Below are 12,126 nucleotides of genomic sequence, written 5' to 3'. Positions count from 1 at the left end.
GCAGGATAAAATGTCGGCACAACATTGTGGGCCGAAGGGCCTGTACTGTGCTGTAGTGTCCTATGTTCAAGACCCAGCAGTGCTTCCCACCTCAGACAAATTACTGAAGCACGAAAGAAAGCAGACAAGAGGCAGGCTAGTCCACAGCGGGAACGTAGACCCTCCCTGCTCCCACAATTAAACCGCCCATCCATTAACAGCAGCTTACCAATAGCCTGAGCAAGGGCAATGACGACCTCTTGGCAGGTTGTGGCCTCGGTGACACCGCACACGATGCGCTGGACTCCATCGACCCACACCTTCAGTTCCATCGTACACCATCAGCTCATCCTCAGCCCAGACACCTTGGATCCCGCAGGGTGGCGATCAGCAACTATAACACACCAAGCTGCAACGGTTAGACATTGATTATAACCAGACCTCCAACTCAGGACATCCAATTCTCTTATGTTACAGAGAAGTGCTAGTGGCTGGACATTATTAGTTGTGTTTCCAAGATGTCTTGCTAATAATTTTAAATTTTTTAAAAAAATTTTAATTTTAGATTTAAATTTTATTTACAGCGTGGTAACAGGCCCTTCCAGCCCAACGAGTGCGCGCCGCCCATTTTAAACCCCAAATTAACCTACCTGTACGTCTTTAGAATGTGGGAGGAAACTGGAGCACCCAGCGGAAACCCACGCAGACACGGAAAGTGTACAAACTCCTTACAGACAGCGACGGGAATCGAACCCTGATCGCTGGCGCTGTAATAGCGCCACGCTAACCGCTACGCTACTGTGCCGAATCCCACAGCTTCAAAGAAACCCCAAGTTGAAGTAACATGCGCAACGATCAGCTTTGTCCTTTCATCTCTTCCCTCCGCACCGTCCAGGGACCTATACACCTCCTTCCAGATGAAGCAGCGATTCACTGCACTTCCCTCCATCTAGCGCACCGCATTCAGTGTTCACAGTGTGGTTTCTTCTACATGGGAGAAGGCAAGTGGTGATTGGGCGATTGCTTTGTGGAACACCTCTGCAAGGGCGATCCCTGTCACTGTAGCTCTCCAGCCTTCCCCACTCTTAACGCTCTTCTCTTGGCCTCCAGCGGAGCCCAACAGAAGCTCGGGGAATGCACCTCGCCTTCTGACTTGGGCACACTGCAGTCCTTCGGATTCAACACTAGATTCCAGATGACCAGCCTTTCCTGTCTGTGCCCAGACTGGCCAGTTCTGGTCCACAGTTATCCCTCCTTAACTCAGCTTTGCTCCCTCTCTGCACGTAGCAACACACAAAACGTTGGAGGAACTCAGCTGGTTGGGCAGCATCTATGGAGGGAAATGGACAGTTGACGTTTCGGGTAGAGACCCTTCACATGGACTCTCTCCACAGATGCTGCCAGACCTGAGAGCTCCCAACACTCTTTTGTTCCCAATTTCCATCACCCGCTGGGTCCTGCTTCTCACAGTTCCAGCATGTCCTTTCATTGTTTTTTAGTTCTCTTTAAACCTGCCCCCATCTAACCAGTCAGCAGCAAAAGCACAATCACTGAGAGGACCCTCGTCGTCACCCCATCACAGCCATTCTATTTGTTCCCTTCATCCACCACCACCCCCCCCCCACCCCACAACTTGAAACACCCTTGTTTTCTCGCTCTGAAGAAGGGCCGTTAACCTGAACAGTTTCTCCCACCACAGATGCTGCCTGACCCGCTGAGCATTTCCAGCATTTTCTGGTTTTGGTTCAGATTTCCAGCAGCTGCAGTTTTTTTGGATTTGCAACCATCATCTCTTCAACTTTTGCAATGGAATCGATTTTATCCACTGAGGGGGCAGGTGGGATCTCAGCCAAACCCTGCTTTCCCAACAGTGTTGCACACCCCTGGGATAGTGTGGATTTGTCCACCTGGATTACCTGCTCCGGTTGCAACCTCTGACCCCAGCGGTAAGGGCGTTACAACAATAACACAGCTAGTTGGAACTTTAGACCCATTAGTACCAGGGTAACCCGAGACTTGGGTATCCGGTTAGTGTACAAGATGATAAGAGGCATAGATCGAGTGGATAGTCAGAGACTTTTTCCCAGGGCGACAATGGCTAACACGAGGGGACATAATTTTAAGGTGATTGGAGGAAGGTATAAGGGGGATGTCAGGGGTAAGTTTTTTTTAAAACACAGAGAGTGGTGGGCGTGTGGAACGCACTGCCAGCAGAGGTTGTGGGGGCAGATACATTAGGGACATTTAAGAGACTCTTAGATAGACACATTAATGATAGAAAAATAGGGGTCTATGTGGGAGGGAAGGGTTAGATAGATTTTAGAGCAGGATAAAATGTCGGCACAACATTGTGGGCCGAAGGGCCTGTACTGTGCTGTAGTGTTCTATGTTCTATGAGACAACGCAAGTGTCAAGTGATTGAAAGGAACAGAGGAGTAATCAGAGAGGTAGGACTGTCTATGCACGAGTCCTAGGAATACGTTCCCTGCCACTTGATCGCACTACGACAAGAACCAATTTTTTTGGTTGCAGCTCACAGAAAAAGCAGTCATGGTCATAAATGGTGCACCTGCCCCTCTCTAAAGACCCACTCACCACCAGGCGGTGTGAGCAGCTGTTGCTGGCTTCCAATCCTTCCTACAGCAGGGGAACCCAATAGCAACAGTGACAGTGTCATTCAACACAAGCCCCCCGACTGAATCTTAAACGACGCATGTTTGGAAAACCAGGGGCCGACTCCGCCGGGGAAATCGAGCCGAGCAGATGTTCCCAGAGGCTGGACTCATGAAGCAATGAAGCAGCAGCACAGCGGTTACATCTGGAGTTGGTGAAAACGTAATTAACCCATAAGGTGCCTGGGTGACACCACGCAACCCATGCAGCACATACATGGGATCGCACCCTACTTCACCAGGGCTCATGGTGACTTGGTGGTTACTGAAAAAGCGACCCTCCACGGATGATTCCTGAGAACAAATCCTTTTCATGGCATCCAGGTGTCATTTAAATAAAGCTGGAATGTAAAGCTAGTTACCATGGCCAGTTAGATGCCACAGCCAAGAAAGCTCACCAGAGCCTCTACTAAGAATCTTCAAGAGGCTAAAGAAATTTGGCATGTCCCCATTGACACTCACCAACTTTTATTGATGCACCACAGAAAGCATCCTACCCGGATGCATTGTGGCTTGGTACGGCAGCTACTCTGCCTGGGACCGCAAGAAACTGCAGAGAGTTGTGGACACAGCCCAGCGCATCACAGAAACCAGCCTCCCCTCCATGGACTCTGTTTATACCTCTTGCTGCCTTGGCGAAGCAGCCAGCATAATCAAAGACCCCACCCACCCAGGTCATTCTCTCTTCTCTCCTCTCCCACCAGGCAGAAGATACAGAAGCCTGAAGGCACATACCACCAGGCTCAGGGACAGCTTCTATCCCGCTGTTGTAAGACTACTGAATGGTTCCCTTATACGATGAGATGGACTCTTGACCTCACAATCTACCTTACACCTTATTGTCCATCTGCAACGCACTTCCCTGTAGCTGTGACATTTTACTCTGTATTCTGTTATTGTTTTTACCCTGCATTACCTCAGTGCACTGTGCAATGAATTGACCTGTACGAACGGTATGCAAGGCAAGTTTTTCACTGTGCCTCAGTACAAGTGACAATAATAAACCAATACCAACAGTTTCAGCAGTAGCAACAATAAGGTTCTCGAATGTGTGAAATCCTACTGGATTCACTAATCTTTTTATCTGTCTGGCTTGTCCTATAGCAATACGGTCAACTCTAAACTACCTTGGAAACGCAGTGGAAAGGGGGAATGAAAACCAAGTGCGTCTGTAACCTCACAAGCGGCATATCCCTAGTTCAATGAGTGCAGAAGGACCTGCCGGGAGAAGCATCAGGCGCCAGCTCGGTGACACTGTAGCACAGGACTAGGGGTAAGAGTGTGAACAGCCAAACAACCCCACGGCTCGGGGGTCAGATCCAAGCTCTGCAGTGTTGCCACATCCGGTCGTGAGTGGGGTGGACAACTAAACACAAAATGGAAGGGGAGTCTCTGAGAACGTCCTCGTCCACAGCGATGGCAGAATCCAGCGTGGTGAATACCGACTGAAGCTTTTGCCGCCAGTTTCAGCTGGGAGGACCGAGTGGGCAATCTGCCTCAGTCTCCCACCGAGGTCCCATCATCAGAGAAGCCAATGCCTTCAGTCAAGGACAGGAAGAAACAGCTGGATTCACCGGACACAGGGCGTCCTGGGTGAAGCGTTGAGCTCTGCACCCCAGATCCAGCTGTGTTCCGTACCCCAGCTGTGCCTGTGTGGCTGTAACACTGGCATCTACGCACCCGTGTAGGAAATGGCTCAGGGACGTCCTGTGCACAACAGGACCAATCACCCGCTGTCCAATCACCGTTGACAATGCTATCAAGTGGCAGCGACTCATCGACACCCAGTTTGGGTTTTGCCAGGACCACTTGCGGGTTATAAAGGGGGTAGGATCCCGATGTGGGCAGGTGGGCAATGTTGGCGTGGGTTTGATGGGCCAAAGGGCCTGTTTCTGTGCTGTACAACTCCAAGGGATATCCTGGGGGTCTGAGGGGGGAGTTTTACTCCCCGCCACCCCCCCCCCCCCCCCAACTCAGGGAGTGTTTGGAATCTGAAACACATTGTCCACGGAGGTGATGGAGGTAGGGACTCTCAGAATATGTGAGAAGTATCTGGACGGGCACTTGAATCGCCAAGGCGTAGAAGGCTACAGACTAAATGCAGGTAAATGGGACTTGTATGGGTCAGTACAATGATCGGTATGGACTTGGTGAGCTGAAGGGCCTGTTTCCATGCCGTATGACTGAGCTCCAGATCTCCTCACAGCCTTGGTCCAAATGCGGATTCAAGAACGGAACTACTGTGGCAAGGCGGGAGCGACTGCCCCTTACAGCAAGGCAGTGTTTGGCCAAGTGCGGCATCTGGGTAAACCTGAAGTCGATGGGACTTGGGGGTGGGGGGTGGTTTCACGGGATGGACAAAGGAAGGTGGTGGTGGCTGGAGGCAGACCATCAGACCACTGCTGCAGCCCTGCCCTCCCTTCAGATACTCCATCAATGACCCACCATTGCACAGAAGGTCAGAACGGGGATGTTTGTGGATTGCAGTGAGCACTTCCAACTTCTCAGGCAATGAAGCCAAGAAGTGGGCAACATGCAACCTTGGACTTATAGTTTAGAAGAATAACTTCTGACAAACAGAGAGACCTAAAGGTACACGTACGTAGTTCCTAGAAAGTGGCAACACAGGTAGACAGGGCGGTGAGGGCAGAATTCGGCATGCTGACCTTCAATCGGTCAGAATACAGGAGTTAGGACGTCATGCTACAGCTGTACAGGACATTGGTGAGGTCACACATGGAGCACTGTGTACCGTTCGGATTGCCCAGCTATGGGAAGAATGTCATTTAACTGGAGAGGTGGCAAAATAATTTTACGAGGATGTTACTGAGACTGGAGGGCTTGTGTTACAAGGAGAGGTGGAGAGCCGGGGACTGTATCTTCCCGGAGTGTAGGAGGCTGAAGGGTGACCTCATGGAGGCTTATAAAATCATGAGGGGCATCAAAGAGGTCAATAGCGAAAGCCTTTTCCCCCAGGGTAGGGGAGTCCAAACCTAGAGGGCATAGGTTTAAGGCAAGAGGGGAAAGATTTAAAAGGGACCCAAGGGGCAATATTTTCCCCCCGCACACGGAGGGTGGTGGGTATGTGGAATGAGCTGCCAGAGGAAGTGGTAGAGGCGGGTACAATTATGACATTTAAGAGACATTTGGAGAGTGACGTGGATAGGAAAGATTTGGAGGGATATGGGCCAAACGCAGTGAAATGGGACTGTGATAGCTCAACGGCCGTGGGCAACAATTTTCCTCAGGAAGGGACAGATTCTAATCTGGACACTGAGCAGCATTACCATCACTGAACCTCACACCATCAATACCCTCAGGGTCATTATTACCCAGAACCTTAACTGATTCGTCACACAAACAGGCACGGTGGTGTAGCGGTTAGCGTAACGTTATTACAGCACCAGCGACCCGGGTTCAAATCCGGCCACTGCCTGTAAGGAGTTTGTACGTTCTCCCCGTGTCTGTGTGGGTTTCCTCCGGGTGCTCCGGTTTCCTCCCACATTCCAAAGACATACGGGTTAGGAAATTGTGGGCATGCGGCGTTGGCCCCGGAAGCGTGGCGACACTTGCGGGCTGCCCCCAGAACACTCTACACGAAAAGGTGCATTTTACTGTGTGTTTTTAAATGTACACGTGACTAATAAAGGAGATATTATCTTACAAACATTATGGCTTAAAGAGCAGATCGGCTCACCCTGCTGACAGCCCCCAGAGCCCGTCCACGACCCCCGAGGCGCAGGTCAGGAGTGCAATGGAACGGCATGTAGCTCCAACAACACTCCGAAGCCCAGCACTGCAGTTACTCACCCAGCGTACTGCCACAGCACCCTCCAAGCCCTGCCACCTCTGCCCCCAAGGGCAGCAGGGGTTACGCCCACCCCCCCCCCCCCCCCCCCCCGGCAGGCTCCGAAGTCACACCTCAGTGGCGGCCACATCACCCCACTGGACGTAACACCACTTGCACCCGTCTTGTGGCACCAGGCTCTGTCATTACGTGGCATCATGCCAGCCATTCACAGAACAGCACTGAATAATAAAAAAAATCACTGTTTCTCTGTTACCAAACCCTGCAAAACAATTAACACTGGGGATGAACAGAAAGTGTAAGGTATACCAGAGTTTAAGATTCCGACCAGTGGAATGCCAGGAACTTGGTCTATTCAAATTAAAAACACTGGTAGCAGAACCAAAGGGCAGCGACCGTCAATAACATAACAGGGAACAATCAAGTTCATTTTAGCTGTCACTTGCTGCTTAAATAACAGGGCTCGACCATCAACAGGGCCCGGTGTCTTCAGCTCCGGGACACAGAGCTCACTAAACACTCACTAGTTCCAGGGTGCATCTGTCGGGAATGATGTGAATGGATTGTGGGCAGTGGGGGAATAACACTAAGGGATGTGCAAGTTTTGATCCAACTTTACATTTACATAGAACCAAGTCGTCAGTAAGACCAATAGTGGCAGAAGCGATGGGCAGTTTGACTTCGGCAATGGGCGCGGATGTATTCCGAGGTCAAAGAACACGAAAGCACAGAGACAGGCCCTTCGGCCCACAGTGTCTGTGCCGAACAAGATGATAAACTACATCCCTTCTGCCTGTACGTGATCCACGGGTCTATCTAACAGCCTCTATAAACACCACTATCGCATCTGCTTCCACCACCACCCTGGCAGCACATTCCAGGCACCCACCCCGTGATAAAAACCTACCCCTCACACTTCCTATAAACTTTCCCCTCGTGCTTGAACCTATTTTCTCAAAGAGCGATGTAGCTATCTGAACTAGAATGCAGGGAAGGAAACCAAAAGAGGGCCATAAATTCTTCCGATATTGAAAATGCACTAAATTCATCCACTGAGGACACATTTTACCTTTCAAAATAACCAGTACACATTAAAAAAAAATTCAGTGCATCTACTAGCAAAAAGGTATTGTTCTGACAGAGCTAAGCTGCATCCAAGTCCCCAAGTAGCGAAACTTCCCACTCAAGACGGGCTTCAAACCTGACAGTGCACATACCTGCGGACGTGTTTCTTGTTGGTGGAAGGGCTTTCAGAGAACCAAGAAACTTTGCAACCACAGACACACAATAAAAACTTCAGTTATCGCTGCACAGATGAGTACTTCAGGACTTCTACCTCAATCCCATCACATGCCAGACATCAGTGGAAGAGTATAGTTTACCTAAATCATTTTTCTGCCACTGGAACCAGAAACAAACTCGGCAATAAACCCAGTGTTGGCAACACGCCATCTACATACCAAAAGGACAACAGTTCAGTGGAAAGCCACGCAACTTACAGATATTAATGAAAGGACACTAGATGTTCATCATCTGTCCAACAACTCAGCAAGAACAGGGAGAGAAAGTAACAAGAGCCTACAAGAGGATGAGTCAAACCCCTAGAGGGAAGGAACTTCACGGATGACAGCGAATTACATACGCGTCCCACCAGAGTACTTTGTATTGACAAAACGTTCAGTGGAGAAAGGAAAAGATGAGAATGAAACTTAAGACAATATCTCCTATTTTCTAACTTCCTGTTTTGAGGATGGGTTGCAACTGTCAGCTGAATTTGAGGTTATTTGTTTTCCAAAGATGCAGCACTCAAAAGATGAGAGTGTGAGAGAGATGAGAGAGCTTTAAACTTTAGTATCCACGTGACCGACAGACACTAATATTGGCAACAGCATCGGAAAATAGCTGCTACATTACCTTCTAATGCTCAGACCATGCGTCTAACTATTTTGTTGGCTCTCACATCTGCAACACAACTGCAGTTACACATCGCCGTAAAATGCAAAGCCTGGGCGAGGATGGTCCTCAACAGCGCAGTTTCAGAGCAAGGAGGAAATCTGGAATCAGTTAACAAAAACACAGCTTAGCGTAAATCTCCCTCGTTCTGATCGACCCGCTGAAAGCAAAGAGCAGTTGCTGAATCTTTCACCAGCTTTATCCATTGTCTGGACTTCAATAAAACAAATAAACTCGAGAGCTTTACTCCTGCTTTTTAATGTAACTGGTCTTAGACTTGTCTGCAGTAACTGAAATCTTGCAGCATTAAGTTTCCTTACCTACCGGGAACACAGTGCTTGCTTCTAACTCCAACTGACTGGCAGTCAAGAGGCTACGGATAACTCAGCTTGTAGTTAAACATTCCATTGTCTGCATTCTCTGTGCTGGCTGCCGAAGCAAGTCTCCACATCCCTCAGGGCGTTATGTCCTTTACGTTGCCCTGCGCTGCACTAAACTCAAACGTCAGGCGAGCAGAGGAGTCTTCGAGTAGTCATTGAAAAACTACAAATAAAAACCCCTACCTTGCAAGACTTGATAGGGACAAGCCCACCAGCTGCATCATTCTGTGACTCCCTTCCTCCCTGCCCCCCACTCTTTGCCATCCGGAATTTTAAAAGAAAACAGCAGAGCGGGAGTTAGAAAATTAACTTCATGTTAAGAAGCACAGGGCCAGGTTATTGAACTTTCTCTCAGGATCGGCTGCACAGGCTATGGAAGAGCTGACATCAGCTGGTTTATAGAAACTGATCTTATTTGCACAGTTGTGGTGACAGGATTGGAAATTGATGGTTTCAGTCGAGCTCTCATCCAAATAAAGTTAGTTTCCTGCCCCTCAACAGAGATAGACAATGCTTAAAAAGGTCCTTTATTTTGCCTGCTAGCTTTCATTGAACTCCAATCCACAAGCAACATGCAAACAGGGTTAGGATATTCCCTCAACGTTAAAGTAAAATGTTCCGATTTTTTCTCCCCCTTGATGGGAAGGGGGAGGAACTGGGGGAGTGGGAGAAGAGGAACTAAACAATGCACAAAGACTTTTAGATTCAAGAGCAAGACTGACCAGTCCCTGACATGTAAATGTTTACGCATTGAGACAGTACCGTACATCTTAAGAGGGGCCCTCAAGGGGAATATTCAGCCACTCCACACTCCCAGAACAGCCTGCTCCCAAACTCATTTGAACTGTTGCCACATTAGCTGTCTCCGCAAACCTTTTTACCATAGCAGGCAAGATGCAGCTAAGAAAAATCCCACTTCCAACTTTCTTTTTAAAAGAAACACAAGCAATAATAATGGTCCTTTACTTAAAGGGACAGTCCACAGAATAGCTCTGTACCCCAATCCCATTTACCGTACAAACCAGCTCTTGCAGAACGTGCACCCCTCTGCTATCGCACCCACGACCTAAAATGCTTTGAGCCACAACACTTAATCAAAGCCAAGTGACGACACTTCAGTAGTTGGGAGTTAGGTACAGTTAAGGTTACCCCAGGGTCACCGATAATGCGGGTTAATGTTTGAAGGGCTTAAAGATATGTAGACATTGCTTAAAACACCCCGGGAAAAATAAAGGAAAAGTTTTAGATGATTTCACTTGAACTACTGGCAAAAGGGAAGGGGAAGGTTGTTTGATTAGGAAGCAAGAGGTCACGTGATGTACTACTGTCATTGTACCTAGAGCTAGTGATCCTAATCACACCGGTAATTCCCTTGGAGTTCAAATACTTCACAGCAACAGCAGCATCCAGAGGTTGACATCAATAATCATCTTTTACTGGCAAACTGTAGGGGCTTGATATTGGAGCAGCTGGGGGCAACTCATTCGTGATGGGCCGAAGAGTCTCCTTTTGTTCTGCTGGCAAAGTTACACTTTCATTTACCGGAGTCCCACTTACATGTACGAATTGATACCACTGATACATATGCCTTTTGGCTCACTGTGCCCAGGTCAACTGATCCAAGCAGCGACAAGTAGAGTCCCTTCCAATGCACTCTCCCACACCCTTCCAATTTATTTTTTTTTCAAGTATTTGCCCTCGATTTAAAAAAAATTCAACAGGTTAACTTCTACTTTTAGCACGTCTTGCCATGTATACTGTGCACAGACTTCATCTTGTATGTACTTTTATAATAAACTATTAAAGACTTTTGATATACAACTTTTTGACTCATTCGAGGACAAGCCAGCTACAGTTTTTCTGACAACTTCTTATCCCGATATTCTTCCCTAATACCATTTGAAGAAAAATCACCGACTAACTCCTGGTTAATAATATTTCAGATTTCCAGCATCTGTAGTTTTTTTATGTTTTCAGGTTAATGACCTTTCTGCATTGATAATTCCCTCCTTTTGATCTTCTAGCTAAAGCCTAACACAGAATGCCAAATTAAAAATTTGAAGTTAACAGCTGCCGTAACACTCACTTCAGGTCTGGATGAAGTAATGCATCCTAAAATCAGGAAGCTTCCTGATCTGGGCACCCCAGAGATTCGAGCTCATACTCCAGGAGAGAGTCCAGTGCAGTACTGAGCGAGTGCAGCACTGCCATCACACCGATCAGGAAATAACTGTCTCTCTGCAGGATGCAAAACATCCCTTGCCGGTCTTCTGGGGAAAACAAAAGCAAGGGGCTACTCTCCAGTGTCCTGGCTGGTTCTGATCTCGCAACCAGCATTACTGGAAGCAGATTATTTGGGCACCATCAGCCTGTCATTGGGGGAGGTTTTTTTGCTGTGTTTAATGGCACAACAGCTGGTACAGCTGCCTCATAGCTCCAGTGATCGATCCACACTGTCTGTGTGGAGTTTGCATGTTCTGTCAGTGACCGAGTGGGTTTCCTCCCACATCCCAAAGACGTGCAGGTTGGTAGGTTACTGTAGTCACGGTAGTGTAGCGGTTAGCGTAACGCTATTACAGCGCCAGCGACCCGGGTTCAATTCCGGCCGCCGCCTGTAAGGAGTTTGTACGTTCTCCCCGTGTCTGCGTGGGTTTCCTCCGGGCGCTCCGGTTTCCTCCCCCATTCCAAAGACGTACGGGTTAGGAAGTTGTGGGCATGCTACGTTGGCGCCGGAAGCGTGGCGACACTTGCGGGCTGCCCCCAGAGCACTCTACGCAAAAAGACGCATTTTACTGTGTGTTTCAATGTACATGTGACTAATAAATAAAGATATCTTAAACGACCACTGGTCTAGGTAGGTGGGAGGAGAATCGTGGGGGAGTTGACAGCACGCGAGAGGGAATAACAAGGAAATAAGTGGTGAAATGGGATTGATCCGAGAGCTGGCATGGACCAGATAGACCGAATGGCCTCCCCCTACATTGTCAGAAAAAAATCCTCTATTGTAACAGCAGCTACACTTCTGTCAACCACAGGCTCCGATTCATCCAGAGGTCATGAAAGCTGCTGCATAAATGCAAATCATTTCTTTATAAAGCAACACATCTGATTTACATGGTGAATAGTCCATTGATTTGACGAAGTCCAGAATTCAAGTTATCAAATGTAGGAATGACTGTCGTGGTGTAGAGCCGTGTGGATGGGTGGAGCATCTGGCAACTCAAGACACTGTTGCGTAACAAGTACCAGGGCAGCTTGGGGAAATTATACATGGCCGGGGTCTATTGAAACGTCAGAAAATTCTGACTGCAGGACATGTGTTCTTTTAGACCTT

General features: G+C 48.3%; 1 protein-coding gene across 6 annotated transcripts in view; it reads right to left on the bottom strand.

Annotated features, from left to right (window-relative positions):
• rassf8b (Ras association domain family member 8b) overlaps nt 1-12,126 on the bottom strand; it is a 96,756-nt gene that overhangs the window by 30,524 nt on the left and 54,106 nt on the right. For 2 of the 6 annotated variants that reach the window (XM_052033783.1, XM_052033784.1), the window contains exon 3: nt 209-373. In XM_052033783.1, the coding sequence (XP_051889743.1) occupies nt 209-311 (103 nt within the window). In that variant the 5' untranslated portion in view covers nt 312-373. Of the gene's footprint in view, nt 1-208; nt 389-8,373; nt 8,514-8,736; nt 9,065-12,126 lie in introns of those variants that run through there. The other 4 variants (XM_052033788.1, XM_052033786.1, XM_052033787.1 and 1 more) reach the window with 4 other exon arrangements.

The sequence above is a fragment of the Pristis pectinata genome, chromosome 19 (genome assembly GCF_009764475.1).
Source record: "Pristis pectinata isolate sPriPec2 chromosome 19, sPriPec2.1.pri, whole genome shotgun sequence".
Lineage (NCBI taxonomy): Eukaryota > Metazoa > Chordata > Chondrichthyes > Rhinopristiformes > Pristidae > Pristis > Pristis pectinata.
This window is presented reverse-complemented; position numbering and strand designations above follow the sequence as displayed.